A 16,232-nucleotide genomic window follows, 5' to 3' on the forward strand; every position below is an offset into this window, starting at 1 on the left:
ATATGATCTACCAACGGACCGTAGCCGCTTTTTCTCGATAGCAACCTCTTTTATAGCAGCCACAAAAACATTGACATCAATCGCAGATTTGGCAGTCTGACTATACTTATGACGCACCATGATGACTAAAGAAAGAAAAAACGATCATCAAAAACACTGAATCCATCAAAAATATCAAAATTATCATTAAACGTTTTACTTGTGTACAGAAACACTATATCAGGCTATAAATTACAATTTTATGTTCCTAGATGACGCGGTAATAGAATGTCTCATAACCCCCCGAGAACGTTGTCTCACGACCCCCCAATAGCTATATTTTAAATATGGCTTCTGCTTTACGGACGCATTAAATGTTTATGCAAAATTTGTTCCGTGTTTCAAAAGGCTACTCACCAAGGAATGTTTCGGATGTATGCACTCTCGCAAATAGCTTGTAAAACAAAGCGAAAAGACAGCAAAAACGAATGGTCTACAAAACTTTCGATCACAAAATTGGAGTTGCCATTTGGGAAGACATAAAGAATCGGCATGAGCGGAATATTTGTGATGTGGAAATGAAGATTGGAAACAAGCAAGAAGTTTCACAGTCAGCTGGTAGATGTCGCGCTTTTTAGTTCAGGGCTGTAAGCGCGTCTCACGACCCCCCGTGTCTCACGACCCCCCGGTCTCCCCTATATTTATTTATTTAGTATTAATTTTTTTGGTGTTAGACTTTTTCTGTAATTAATCTCTGTTGTTAAATTTCAGTCATGTATAATCTTATTGAAAAAGTTTAGTGTTTTTGCTGCTTTTATTTTCTTTATGGCAATGAATTTAATGATTTTTCCAACGTGCAGCGATCAGTATCCAGATATTATTTACTTAGTAAATTATTCCTGTTCGATTGTTTGCGTTTGCTCTGGATCTCTGGCATGAGGGCACTCGAACGTCATCGTCAGCAGCGTTCATTCATGATTTGCCTTTCACAAATCGGAGAAACAGATATTATATGTACGAGTCTCTGGCGCATTGTGCACTTTGCATTCGAACAGACAAATAAATACAAAGGCAGCCTCTGATCAGCTTAGTGAGACATCTCATTATCGCCAGGTGAGTTTTTTTTTTTTGCCAGGCATAACGTTTCACATCCAGATTTCCGGACTGGGGAATCAATTCAGGTAATTGCTTTTTAACTCGGCTTTCAGCTTTCAGCTTCTCGATCCTGCAGCGCCGGGAGCCACTCAATTCGTGGGCTTTGATGCAATTTGGCTTCTGTGCAGGCCACTCTGCCATTTGGACCCTGTTCTGTGTGGCTCGCCGATCACGCCATGTGTAGTTTAGTTGCAGTTTCGATTCACATCGGATTGCCTTGCCCAGGCAGCGCATCAATCATCCATCACGCACGAGAGACAACGACCTAACCTGGCAGAACAAACCTGAATGGCAAACGCTCCGGCCACGCATGCGATTGCATCCAATGTTCTGATTCAAGTTCGCTCGGTCTGGTTGCGGATTTCGATGCTTGGATGCAATTTGGCCTCCTCGCTGAACTTTACTTTCAGTTTGTCGTAAGATTCAGTAATACCATAGAGCATCCAATTCAATTGAAAAACTAATAAATAATTGGATAGCTCATTCCTTTTTGGTTCTTCAAAACTATACTAGTTCAAACTAAATGCATAATTTTTAAGAAGCAGTAATTCACTAATGAATTAATGTAAATGTTTGAGTAAGAAACAATAAAATAAATTTATCTAAAACTAGTACAAATTTAAACTTGTGTAAATTAAAAAAAAAGTATAATGTTACATCATAAAATTAAATATAAAAAATTACAATTTTAAAGGAATGCTAGGTGAGTTCAGATAGAATTCTATTATTGTAGTCTTCTTTAATTAAAAATATTAAGAAAAGAATAATTCTTTTTCAATATAAATAAATTGGGAGATTATAAATTCGACGAACTGACATTCCATTTAAAGTTTTTTTTTTAATAAAATAAGTGCATTTTTGAGAACTTTTTGTTAGTATGCAGATTCCAAAAATTTAATTTCTTTTTTAAGGAAGGAAATCGTTATCAGAAAATGGAATTTGAAAGTGCCTACTTATCGGGGCCATGGTCTAGAACTAATGAACCAAAAAATTAGATTCATCAATCAGCACAAAATGTAAGAAATTAAATGATCTCAAATGTTACAATTTAAACTGCAAAGCAAATTCCATTAATTACAATGGTGCATTAGGAGTTAAATGCACCCATAGCTTGACTTCTAACGCCCGTTGTTCAAAGTTGATTTGTTGTAATGAAAAATCGAGGGTTCCCCAACTCTTGCACTTTTTCTTTTAGCTCTTCTTCTTGTTGTTGCTTCTTCCCCAACTCTCTCCCTCTCTTTCACACCTCCTCTTCTTCTTGCCAGTGTTTATACAACGAGTTTATAATTGTTTGATTTGTGTGCGCGCAGCGTGTCAATATAGTTGTCCCGCTCTCGCATGCAAGAGCGAGAGAGAGCGAGCTTCCTCAATGGCCGCCATTATGAACGTGCGATACTCGAAAACCGGTTGCCATTTTCAAAATCACTCAACCGCCGAGTGAAACGGTTCGAGTGGAGTGGATTGACCCGGCAGCCAGGTGAAATTCAAGCGCTCATTGTGCTGAGAGCAGCTTTCGCGTGAACAACGTTTCAACGGAGCGCAGTGTTCGGAAGAAATTCTGAAAAAGTAACCAAAAAAAAAAAACACCAGGAACGTTTTCTAACTGTTTCTGCCGGGATTGGCTTTCGTGTGTGTATTTGTGTGAGTGAGCAGCACGCTATGAATCCAATTGACCGCATTGCGTTTCCATTTCCGTTTCCGCTTGAGCTCGCGTTCTCTATAATCGATACTTCTGCCTTGGATGTACGACATCTGTGACTGTGATTGTGACTGTTTTGTGCTCCACTTGCTGGAAAAATAATACCCACTAAAAAAAAAATAAAATAACAATAAATAAGGAGAAATTGATTAGAGCGATTCTTAGACATGTTGATTGAGCCGACTTTAAACCGTGACCTTGGCTCGCTAACTGTCGCTAATTCTGGCCTCTCGGCCGCGCACTGGAAAATGGAGCCCCATCCCCAACGCATCACATCGCTGGCCCCGCACGCTTCCAGTGGTAAGTGGTCGTAATTAGCCGACGGCAAAGCTTGGCTTGAATGTCACCAAATATGTTGGGCAACCGAAAGAAAGTATACAGAAAAAGAGGTCAAAGGTGTAATATTTCATGTCTAACACAATCTCGACAGCCATCAAGTTCGAACCTTCCGCTTTAAGTTTTGGTTTAATCCTTCAAAATTAGGGTAAACTCTATTAAAACATGAAAAAGAATTTCTGTGTTGGAAATTTAATAATTTGTGTTAAACGACATAAAATTTTTAAGCCATTACCAAAATCTATATCTTTTTATAATCTGTTTTGAAAAACTAAAAGGGAAATCAAGTTATAATCAAAAAAAAAAACTAAATTGAATAAAGCTATTTTTTTTTAACAATGTAACTAATTTTATTTAATTGATTGAGTATGGTGAAATTTTAATGAATAATAGAAAAAAATTGTAAAGAATTTATCAGACATTGTACAAGAAAATATACTATGAAAAGTCCTCCGATTTGTACTTACACATGTATATAATTTACAGATGTTTATAATTATAACCTTTAAGCCGTGAAGCAATATTCTGTAACTGATTTTTGTTGCAAATATAAATGTCAAAAATTTATAACGAGTGTGAAAATTAACAGCTCAAACCCGATCAGCAATGTTTTTAATATGTTGAAAAATGGTTTGGATATTTAGGAACATGCTTTTTAAATTTCCTTTATTAAGGATAAAGTTATATTTCTGCCAATTGCATTTAGTCATTGTTAAACAATATGGCTTGTTCTCGAAGTGACACATCTGAAGAGCAATCGATATTTATTCTGCGGGTTTAAATACATAATTAAATTAAACAAAAACCGTTACGCATGTCGTAATAACAAGTGCGTGGCTCAACTGGCAATCCCATTTCCTTGCTTTTCACCTTTCAAGCCCATAGACGAAAGCAAACAAAACTGGTTCTCATTTGATGAGCGGCACAATTGATTATGAGCCACATATATATACATATATATATATAAGTATATTCAGTTAGGGAGGACTGGGAGGTGAGCGTATTTTTTAAAAAATATTTACTTGACAAACAACAAAAGTGAAACGCGCATTTAAAACGCTAATTGACAATTTGAGCGACGAGTTGCCCAAGCCGAATGATATATGTAGGTTTTTTAAGCGAAAGCAAATACAATATTCTGTCGAATTAACGTAATACACAGTCGTTTTTTAGCCAGTTGAGTACATATTTTAATTTTCGCCTTTTGTACTGATGCCCCGTCGTTTCAATTAGCTTGATAAATCTGCCGGTTTGCGTGTCGCCACCATTTTGTCGAATCGAAACGATTGTGATCGGTTCAGATCGTATTGGATCGTGTCATTGGTGTTTGTTAGGGGAATAGAGAGGAATAATACGGCTCGTAAAACCCATCAGTCATTTCGGTTCAGTCAACACAATTAACGGTTAATTTATCATAATTAACCATTGTGGCCGATACAGCTAAAGCCACAATATAATGACAATGGCCAATTATCATTCAATTCGTTTCGTTTCGTTTCAATTGCAGTTGCGGCGGCATCCGTGGCAGCAGCGGCAGCAGCAGCAGCAGCAGCGGCAGCGGCGGCGGGAGCGGGATCCGGCGGCGGTGGAGCGGGAGCGGGAGCGGGAACGGGAGCGGTATCCACATCGCCCACATCTGTGCAAATAGCATCCGGCTTTGGCGGCGGCGGCGCCTCTGGCATTCCAACGGGAGCCGCGGGAGCCACGGGGAGCACCCTCAACAGTCTGATGTCGCAGCATCGCCTCCTGGAATTCTCGCGGTTTGGAGGACTGCGTGGCTACGACATCGCCCAACACATGCTCACCCAGCAGGGAGCTGTCTCTAAGTTGCTAGGTGAGTTAGGAACCCCAAATACGACTCTATATACAAACAGAAAGATGAAAAGATATGGAAGAGAGAGGGGAGGGTTTCGTTTCGTTCCGCCATCAGATAACTAATAGGCACTTTGTTCTCGATTTGTTTGCTAATTTTTATGATAAACATGTTATTATCCTGGCGAGCCTACCCTCCTTACTCACTCGTGTCCCTCACTGGTGTGCGCAGCCGTGTAATTTGGCCACTTAAAATTGCATAAACTCCTGGCTGGCTGGCGGTGGCCAAAACGCGGCTGGCTCATTAATCAAAATGCGGCTTATTCATGGGCTGGCTTGTATTAGTGGTGGTTGGTGCGTGCTATCCTTGCACTGGAAAAAAATATTACCAAATCATTATACAAATGTAAGATGAATTTAAAAAGTTGTTTAACGTGTAAATACATTTTCATAAGTGATTTTTTATAGCAGGTTAACATAGCTACAATGCACTTTTAAATAATGATAATATAAAACACTTTTTTATAGTCTTTAAATGCTTTTAATTAATTCTTTTGAACCAGTTTATTCTCGTTTAGAATTAAAAAAATAAACAAACGGTTATAAAATTAAAAGCTTGAACAAATTAGGAAATGTTTTGACTATAAGAAGTTATATAGGTTTGCAATCTTTTTTAAATGATTTAATTTCATTTGTTTTAATTCCTGAAAATATCTAAAAATTCATTTATGTATTAAAATAGTACTTACCATATGCAATAGTTGAAAAGACAATTTCTTTTAAGGAATTATGATAATTTCTATCAAACATAGTTGCTTTTTTCTCAGTGCATGTACCCAGTGAGGCATTGCTTCCCTTACTCATTTTTTTCGCAACACTTCATGTTGATGAGGCCACCAGATAAAGATATTAAAGACAAGGGATAATCCAGGCTGCCAGCCCACAGAACAGATGGATTGCCAAAATCGCGATCGCACAGTCATAAATCGATTGTCTCATAATTTTCCCCCGCTTTTGCACTGATTTTTGCAGGCTCGCTGCGACCACCGGGCTTAATTGGTGGCTCAAAGCCGAAGGTGGCCACGCCGACAGTCGTATCCAAGATCGAGCAGTACAAGCGCGAGAATCCGACGATCTTCGCCTGGGAGATACGCGAACGCCTCATCTCCGAAGGTGAGTGACTGATGCTCCAGATAATTGCAGCTAATCCGTGGGGAGGGAAATCCGGAGTGGGGGGAGGGGAAATCGCAGCCAGATTGATTGGCGGTGCGCCTTTTTAGCTTTAATCTCGTACTGCGAATCTGGTTGGTAATTGCGTAATCCCGCCTTGCAGGTGTCTGCACGAATGCCACCGCTCCGTCGGTGAGCAGCATCAATCGCATCCTGCGCAACCGCGCCGCCGAGCGGGTGGCCACCGAGTTTGCCCGCACCGCCGCCTACGGGCTCTACCCGCCCCCTCCTCATCCTTATGGCAGCTTCACCTGGCATCCGGCCGGGAATGTCCCTGGTGGCCAGGGGGTTCCTCCGCCGCCGCCTCCATCCGCCCTGTGGTCCGTGGCCGCTCCCACGCTCGCCAATCTGCCGCCCAGTGCCGCCAGTGCGGTTCCACCTGCCAATTGTGGTTCATTAAGCTCGGCGCACTTGATGGGCGGTGGTGCAGCTGGTGGTGGATCCACCAATCGGGCGATCTCTCCAGGTTCTGGCAGCCATGACACCTTGGAATCTGCGGATGAGAACAGGCACATCGATTCCGACTATCTGGATGACGACGATGAGCCAAAGTTCAGGCGGAACAGGACCACCTTCAGTCCGGAGCAGCTGGAGGAGCTGGAGAAGGAGTTCGACAAGAGCCACTATCCGTGTGTCAGCACCAGGGAGAGGCTCTCCAGTCGCACCAGTTTGAGCGAGGCGAGAGTGCAGGTGAGTTGGGTGGACAATTATCTTTAAACAGTATTATAGAAAGGGGTTCTATAACATCCTTAAGATTTAATTTTAGCCATTTCCATTAGTATTTAAAAAATAATACCACGAGAATGTTTTGCAAAGCTGTTAACAAATTGTTAAGCTAAATAGATAAATATCTAAAAAGAAAAGTAGAGGGTTTTGAAGATTATTTTGCTTTGAAAACAGTGGTTTATTTTGTATAATAATGAAAATAATAAAATGTTGTAACCTATAAAATATAAATTTTAAAAAAACATTTTCAAGCTAAATATATTAATTTATCATAATTAACACATTTATCCTTACCAAAAAATTAGAATCCAGAAAGAGTGCTTGATTTTGAAACATTTTAAGGTTTTCACCACTTATTGATAATTTGTATTAATGTGACAGTGGATTCTTCTGTTTATTCGACACTTTAAAGGTTTACATATTTCTTTCGATAGTAAAAACATTTTTTTTAATGTTATTTTACTAAAACAAATGTTTTATAACATTTTGGAATGCCACTGTATTGTAATACATTTTCTTATAAATTCTTTTTCGTTATTTTCCCTCAGGTTTGGTTTTCGAATCGGCGGGCGAAATGGCGTCGCCACCAGCGCATGAATCTCCTGAAGCGCCAGCGCTCGAGTCCCGCCAATCCCCTGCACTCCCAGCAGTCCAATGATGCACCGGCCAGTTCGCCCACGCCCAGTAACCACAGTAGTGCCTCCACCTCCGCTCCAGTGGCTGCGGTGCCGCCTCCACAGCAACCGCTGCCCCTCTGCGGGGATCACTCGCCACAGGCTCCGCCGCCTTCGGTGATGCTGCATCCACTGCACGGACCCCCCGGTGGCCACCATCACCACCATCCCCTGCACCTGCCCACTCACCCGGCGGCCCTGCAACTCCTGAGTCACTACCACCAGCAGCAACAGCAGCAGCAGCAGCAACAACAGCAGCAGCAGCAACATCAGCAGCAGCAACTTTCTCCCACAGGATGCAATCCTGCGGCAAGTCATCTTTCAATGGGTGGAGAAAGGAGTGCCTTCAGGAGTCTGGTGAGCTCTCCATCGGCGGCTGCCTTTCTGGGATTGGCTCGACAATATGCAGTGGCTGCTTCGTTAACGGTGGCCGAGGAGCAGCGTTCCAGGTTGCATTACTCCTCCTCCTCCGGCGGCGGCGGTGGATTAACCTCATCGAGTGGCGAGGGAACAGGACTTGCGGGCGGCTCAACCGTGACAACGGTGGACAACTCGTCATCCGACTCGGATGAGGAGATCAACGTGCACGACGATTCCGATGGTGAAATCGAGTCGCCGGCAAAGTTGGCCCGACTGTCATCCTCCGATGCGCCGGGCAGCTTGCAGTTCCTAAAGCATGACCACCGCTAAGGCGGCGGATCTCTAATTGAAAACTTGAGTTGTGCGCGCCTCTGTGATTGACAGCCACTAACAACAACAACAACTAGTAGTAGTAATAACAACTACTACTGATGAAATTGCAACTGCAGCGGCAACTACAACCAGGTGGAGATTGGTCTGGACTGAAACACGAGAAGCTGACTACATCGTGGGCAAACAAATCGAAAAACCAAAGTTAAAATGCTGCTCACCTACTTGGCTGCGGTTCGGGGTCGTTGAAAAAAAAAAGAAAAACTATAATAACAACAACTAAAAACAACAACAAACTATAGCAGCAACAGCAGCAGCAGCCTAAGATTAGCTGAAATTGTAACTAATACTATATGTACGAACACGCTTGTCCCATTTTTTTTTAATGCACCTACCTATTGTACGAGTATACCCCCAAGTTATGCATAATTACTATATAGTACTTGTTCATTCGCCGGCTGCCGACTTACCTCATCACCATTTAAGGCTATAGCATATGCAATATAAATATAAATATAAATCTAAATGATATAGTTTTATCCTAGCCATTAAGCCAATTTATTTATGAAGAGTCTTTTGGTTGCATTTGAACTGATATTTCGTAGGCTAAGTGTTTTTGGCTCAAATCGAAAGGCAACCAACCTCCCAGTGAGTGAGAAACCAATAAAAAAGTGCAAGAAATAATCCTAAATTGTTTGACTTTTACGAAGAAATAAAGAAGGAAATTGTTTCTGCTGCTTTGATTTGACAACAAATACAATTTATACGTTCGATTTCACGCATAATTATCCATTCGAATATAGAAGAAACACAGAGAGACGCACACACAAAACACATAAATAAGCATTTAACACTCGAAAGCTTCTTAAAACGTTATTAAATATTAATACAATCAATATTCATTGTGTGAGCGAACGCAGGCAAATCGAAAACGAAATCAAAGACCAAAATACGCGCATAGAAATCGCTTAAATTTCGAACGTAATGGCCAATATGTCCAAATCTGGTAGATAACATCGACATTTTAATTATAACCAAATGAAGCCGCGTCGCTCGCACACACACAAAACAGTGGGGACAAACTATAAGAGATGGTATGAGAGAAGATGGTATAGTATTGGATTGTATTTGGGAAGGGGTACTATACTACTCCGCTGACCGATTAAAAATGCCGAGCCAACTAAGCACATAAATCAATGTAAATTATGGTGTTAACAAAAGGCGAGCTTGCAGGCTTGGATTCGGATCGGAATCGAATCGGATCGGATCGGATCGTTGACTTTTTTAGGTTGGAAACCGGGTGGATGGAAGTGCGATGTGGATGTGGATGTGCGTCTTTATTTCTTCGGCCTGGTCGAGATTTAAATGAGTCTCTTCGGTGCCTTCGCATCTGATAAGCCGAGCGTGGAGCTCTTTCGTGTCGATACTTACAGCTCCAATCGGGATTTGGTTTGGGATTCGACTTGGGTTTGGGTTTGGGTGTTTGGGGATCGGGATCCCAGCATCGGGCATCGGGTGACGGTGTCCACAAATTCAATTTGCTTGGCTCTTTATGAGCAAATGGCTGGCCCCCAACCCCTCAACATCGTCGACTTATTCTAATTTAGTGCGGAGCTGCTCGTGAGCATTCCTTTAATAAATTTAAATCACCTTCTATTGAAAATATTTTCACCTCGCGCCCATAAATTATACATTATACGATATTTATACAGTCGGTGGGTCAGCCAAAAAAAAAAAAAAAAAACATCTTTTTTTTTGGGTGTTTGTTCAACCGGAGTTCACGCTTATTCACTGGATTCGTTTAGTGTAGTAAAATTTGATTTCAAGCCCTGGGGATTCCATCAATGTTTTTCACTTCTTTTTTGTTTAAAGGGTTTTAGAGGAGGATGCATCCATCGGTTTGATGGACCAGGGCAAAGTGGCGCTCTCATGAGCGCCATATAATCGCAGTCAAACATTTTTACGATCCAGCATCTCCAGCTCGTTTCCATCCAGCATCCACCATCCTCGGCGAGCTGATCAGTTGGCCACTTGATGAGTCCCTCATCCTGCAGATTGTCCTGCAACTTTGTTGCCAAATGTTTGTGGCCCGCTGTTGGCTATGAGCAGTTTTTATTGTTTGGGTTGGCGGAAATCGATGAACTTTACCAAGGATCCAACGCCAGCTTTAAGTCACACAGAAAAATCATAGCAATTATAGTTGAATTATTAAATATCTAATTATAAAATATAATGAAGAAGAATTATTTTTAATTAATAATTAATTACCAGAAAAAATATATAATATATACATCATATAATTTATTTACGTTTATATAATTCAATGTTCTTGAAGAGATCTTTAATAACTTTTTTATTTATTTACACTTACATTATTTATTTATTTTACATTTATTTACATTTAAAAGTGTTAAATTTTTACATGATACATTATACATTTATTTTGATGAATTTACCGTTTATTTTTCTGTGTATCTGTATCTTCAAGACTTCTCAGGCAAGGAGTCGGTGATAAATCGGTTGGCGAGCCGGCGCAACATCGCCATCGCATACTTCTAAATGGACCATAAACGTGCGAAGTCGCAACACCAGCAATAACTAAAGTTAGTTACGTTTACTAATATGACAACAATGTTGTCCGAGGCCCTTCCCCCTTTTTTTTGTGAGTCGGCCGATGCAAATGCGAGTTAACCAGAGCCAGACGCTGGCGAATTTATTCCCCGATTGTGAATGGGAATGGGTGTCGTTATGCCGCCATTACGTTTACGGCTTACAAAAACAAATACGTCAAATACAAGGGTCGCCTGGGCAGCAAAGTCCCCTCCCCGGCAATCAAACACGCAAAAGCAATTAAGTCGCACGGGCCCACGGGTTAAAGGATCTGCAATTACATATCCTAATGGTTCCATATAGTCACGAACCTAAGCCAAATACTAGAGGAGCTCTGTGAAGGATTGGTAAAGTCACTTGAAGTTGTTTTTTTATGATAAAGTAAAAGAGAAAACATTCGTATACAAAGAGGTGTAAATTAATCTATATTTTACAAATGTATAATTTAACATGATGACGATTTAATTGAAACAAATGTATTCAATGAGGTAATGAGTGACAAAGATATGGCGAATGACTTAGAAATTGGTTAGTGATAAGTGGTTTTAAATTTTTTAGGGTTTTCAATCTTTGAATATGACCTAAAATGCATTTTTATTTTATTATATAAATGAATGCAAATATTAAAATTAAAAGGCTATTTTTGCAATTGCGTTTGCAGATATATAGAAACGAATTTGGTATTATATTAAGATTTTAATCTATTTCTCATCCGTAGATTTATATCTGGTAACATCAAACAAATCATTTGTTTAATAAATATTATATAAAGTGGCTTTGCTCTCCAAACTCCTTGCTCAACAAATTGCCTCTAAGTTTTTTATGCATAAGTATCCGAAGGTATGCCTGTGAAACTCGTTGGGATATTGAAATGCGTGAGAGTGTCGCCATCCAGTCGACTGATTTATGCCCGAACTTAAATGGCCACAATGGCGATTCGGATGACCCGACCCAGGCAATCCCCCTCCCCCTCCCCCTTTCCCCCTTCCAACAAACCCCTTCTCCAATCTCCCACCAATTCCAAAGGGTTCGACGTTAATGAGCCGAGCGATTAAAAAATGTGCATTTGTGTTTGTCCGCTCCTTAAATGAGCTCGAGCTTTTAACGCGCAGCCCTAGGTATTCGAATCCGGAGATATATTTTAGAAGGGGAAGGGAAAGGTGGGGATTTGGGGATTCGGAGGCGGGAACGGAGTGATTTTGTCTCGTTGTCATCTCATTTGGAATTGGGCGATAAGACAAATTTGTTTTCTTTGTTTATAACTTTATGCAGATACAGGTTTCGGTTTCGGTTGCGTTGCTTCCAACGATCAACTCTGACTTTTTTCCAATCCTCAGTTTAAATATTCGGATAGAGCATTCGAACTTCGTTGGCATTCCCATAAAGTAAGGTATATTTAATCTTTGTCGCCTCGTCGCAAGTCCCAGTCTCAGAGTCGTCCAAGTCGCAACAACAAAAGTGGAATTCTGAACATTGATTTAAATTTTGAATTCAAATGTCTCCCCGTCTTCAGCGTGGTTTTATTTCATTTTGGCTTCGGACGGCAGCTGCCGGTGACATCTTCATTAACGAGGAGTGTGATCAAAAGAGTAATGAGGTGTTGATAGTGGCCGAAAGCGAAGGGGCTTTATGCATTCCCCGGGTGGATTAATTAGGAACAATGCCGTCGGTGTTTTGAAGAAGTCTGTTCTAGTATGTGCCCACTTGGTAATTGTGACCCTCTTGTGTTCTCCGATCAATTCCAGTTGTTAGTTGTTAGTTGTTAGCATTCTTTTTTTTTTTGTATAGATCTTTTTGAAATCTTTTCTTTTTTTTTGGATTCCGATTCCGTTTGTGATCGTCGAAGTCTGGCTCTGATTCCGATTCTTGTTCGTGCTCGAACCCGTATTGAACGCAGCTGGGGCCTTTGTTATGGCTCAGTAATTTGCATATGATAAATCTGCTTCCATATTTTGTTAAATTGCTGTGCGGGTTTTCTCTCATTGGCCTGGCCAAAACCGAAACCATTGGCGCGTGGTAAATTGGTTGTATTGTAAAGCATCTAATTAGTGGCCGGCTACCGAATTATGACCAATTATAACTATTGATTGATTGTGGGCTATAATCAGTGGCTTCAGCTCTGCAACTCCCGTTGCTGCGGAATTCGGTTCCAAAACAGTTGCGCGTTTCGCATTGTTGTGAAAGTTTGTCGGTCAAGCCAGAAAGTTTAAGAACAAAGTAGTCAAAAGGTTAAGATCCCCTTAACCAGAGAGTTCTTTGGGGTTAGAGTAAAATTGATTGACAGGAAAAATATAGAATAAACAACAAAAAAATTTAATTAAATTACTACTTGATTTTTTATGAAAACTAAGACTTTAAAAATTTTTAACTCGTTAAGTACAATATCCTATACAATTATTAAAACAAAAATGGGGAAAATTCCACAAAATTCATACATGTATTTAAAATACGGGTTATATTTTTTTAATATTTTATTTATTTATAGTTAATAACTATTGTCTTTAGAAAGGTTGCTATTGTGGCTCAAATTGAAGGAATTAAGTAACAAAAGGCACTTACTGAAATATTTAAGTATTTTTATAAGACACTTTTATCAGTTATGTTCTTAAGTACAAGTTCTAAATATTCTATTTTTCTTTGTTTTGAGTGGTGAGTGCGGTATTCCCCATAAAAAAAGCACACTTCTTCGGTAACTGCCCAGCTAAACAATGTCTAATTAGAGGCGGTAATCGCCCCGGGTCGAACCACTTAGTCCGCGCATAAATCTCGGCAATCTAATGGGACCGGACTCCAAAAAAAAAAAGAGGGGATGCCACAATTAACCGAGACTTATGACGCTGCACCTGATTAAGATTCAGTCCTGGCCATCAAACGAGCTCTAAACTACGCCTATTGTTCGGCGAAGAGATGCTTCGATGCCGCTGCCGCGATGCCGACTACTACAAAAATGTTAAACGGCTTCTCGGCCAAGATTTATTGCCTGTCCCAAAATCACAGAAGACCCGTTGCTGCCGACCGAGAAATCGGAATCGGATCGAGTTGCCCCAACCGATACAATCCAATATATATGGTATAGTGGAACTATTTGAATGCGGATCGGTGGATCGCATTCCGGCGAATCACGCATAAACGAAGTCACCAAATGTCGTACGCATTAACCCCGGCATTAACGTATTAATGCGCCTACATCGCCCACTAATTGAGCCAGCGACACCGACCCGGCTGATAAGTTGGCTCTTGGCTCCGATCTTGGGAATATCCACTTAAACGCGCAGATGCCACTCCGCCACTATGGATGCTGTAGATGCTGCCAGTGCCCCATAATGCAAACAATATGTCTCTATAGGATTTCAGTGGCTTCATTGATTCTTATCACCCTATAAAATACATTTCGTTTGATTATTTGTATTTCTCTCGCTTTTTATAAGCCTTCTTTAGCAGTGCACGGAGAGAAAAATAGGTAAACGTAGAATAAGAACTTGTATATATATTTAATAATATTTTAATCCATTTATTAGGAAATTAATGTTGAGAGTTTCATTTTAAAATATTAATTTATTATTATTATTATTATAACAATTTATTATAACCTTTAAAAAAGAAATTGAATAATTCTTTAGCTTACTTAATTTGTATTGTTATGTTGGTTTTTTTATTCACATTTAAAGTATCTGTGGGGCCAAGAAAAATAATGCTTGATAAATGCCTAAGTTAAAAACATATATATAAAATATTTTTAAATTCCTAACATTTATTTGAATGTAAAATTTTAAGACATTTTATAAATCTGTTGAATTTTATTAAAAAATTTAAAAAACGGTATATCTCTAGAATGATTAATTGCTGAATTGATAGTATATATTATTTAATATTTTTATACATCTTTACCTCTAAACCTTAGATCTTTTTTTCAGTGCTTTTTCTTGATTGTTGTCGTTGTGGTTGTCGTTGTCGTGCCGCTTGTGTTGTTGTCACCATTGTGGCTCATCGCTGGCTTTTGTGCGCCAACATTTTATTTTCATTCAACATAGATGGCTGCTTTTTATTTGAAGTCGATTTCGGATCGGATCAGGGGATCGAGGAGATCGGAGTTTGGGGATTGAAGATCGGGGATTGGGGATTGGATCGGTTGGGATCGGGTCGGGTTCGAGTTCGAGTTTGATCGCCAGTGCCGGTCTCCATGCCCATAGAGCGATTCAGGGTGTAATTTATGTCTTTATTTAGTAAAGATTTCGTTTCCTAATTTATTGTGATATCTCTTTGGGCAACGGCAGCAGAAGCCCCAGTTCTCCATCCTCCGACGACGAGTGTTGTTTTTGTTTTGTCCGCTTGTCGACACCTTGGCCAACTCTTCAGTTCTTCAGTCTCTTCTTCTTGCTCTCATTTGGGCCCGGCTTAGAGATTGTGGCCATGCGATGATGTTGTTTGTGCTCACCTCTTTGACCGCTCGTTCGTTCCCGTGATTCCCTTGACAGTTGGACTCGCAGTTGGCCATCATCACCTGTGGCTACTCCTTCTGTCAAGCCCTTTCTGTATTCCCCCTCCTCCTTGGAAGTCAATCCCAATGGCCCAAGGTTCCCATTAGGAGCGTGAAGTGATCCCAATTTATCTGCTATCTACTGATAATGCTCACCGAACAAAGTGAATTAAATTGAATTTGAAAATAGCCGCAAATGAGACGAACAAGCGACTGGAAAGGCCGAAACAATTTGAAGTTCTTTATTTCCCCATTCGAACTGTTAACCCTATTGTGCCCACTGTTGACCAGCTTGTTAAAACACAGAGCCTATTATTTTCAGAAATTGATTCTACTTTTGTTTCAACTATCTAAATTGTTTGGGAATGGGTTTCTAAGAAAATATGTATACACAAATTACGTTTAAATATGCGTTATAAATTGAAATTTATATATATGCGGATATTTTGTTTGTTAAAATTTATTTGGGCCCACTAAGAAAGATATTTATTTTTTTCTTAAAGTTTACAATACTTGAATTCAAAAATTTGGTCCATCAACTTGTTATGATTATCTTAGAATTAAATGTAATTTTCTTATTTTCTTCTTAGCAATAAAAATATTGAAGATCAATTAATTTTAATTCACGTTTATACGTATTAAATATATTTTCGATACTACATATTTTTACATTGTTTTAAATAATGCCTCTTAACGGGTTAGTTGACCCCAAGATTTGCAAATGAAATTGCCGGTCTGAGAACTTGTGTTTTCCTTTCGGAAACGGTGTGAAGTCCTTATTTATGTCCTCGTAATTTATAGAATTTTTATTACCCCCTGCACCAGCAATTCGTGACGTCAGCGT

General features: G+C 39.9%; 1 protein-coding gene across 1 annotated transcript; it reads left to right on the forward strand.

The window, feature by feature from the left end:
* The first annotated feature begins 2,640 nt into the window (after window positions 1-2,640).
* LOC108089621 (homeobox protein Hmx) lies at window positions 2,641-8,992 on the forward strand. The gene is made up of 5 exons (XM_017187983.2): window positions 2,641-3,133; window positions 4,677-5,003; window positions 6,014-6,154; window positions 6,315-6,901; window positions 7,486-8,992. The coding sequence occupies exons 1-5, from the start codon at window positions 3,001-3,003 to the stop codon at window positions 8,299-8,301; spliced, it is 2,004 nt and encodes a 667-aa protein (XP_017043472.1). The 5' UTR covers window positions 2,641-3,000; the 3' UTR covers window positions 8,302-8,992.
* Window positions 8,993-16,232: the final 7,240 nt, after the last annotated feature.

This window comes from Drosophila ficusphila, unplaced genomic scaffold (assembly GCF_018152265.1).
Source record: "Drosophila ficusphila isolate 14025-0441.05 unplaced genomic scaffold, ASM1815226v1 contig_286, whole genome shotgun sequence".
Lineage (NCBI taxonomy): Eukaryota > Metazoa > Arthropoda > Insecta > Diptera > Drosophilidae > Drosophila > Drosophila ficusphila.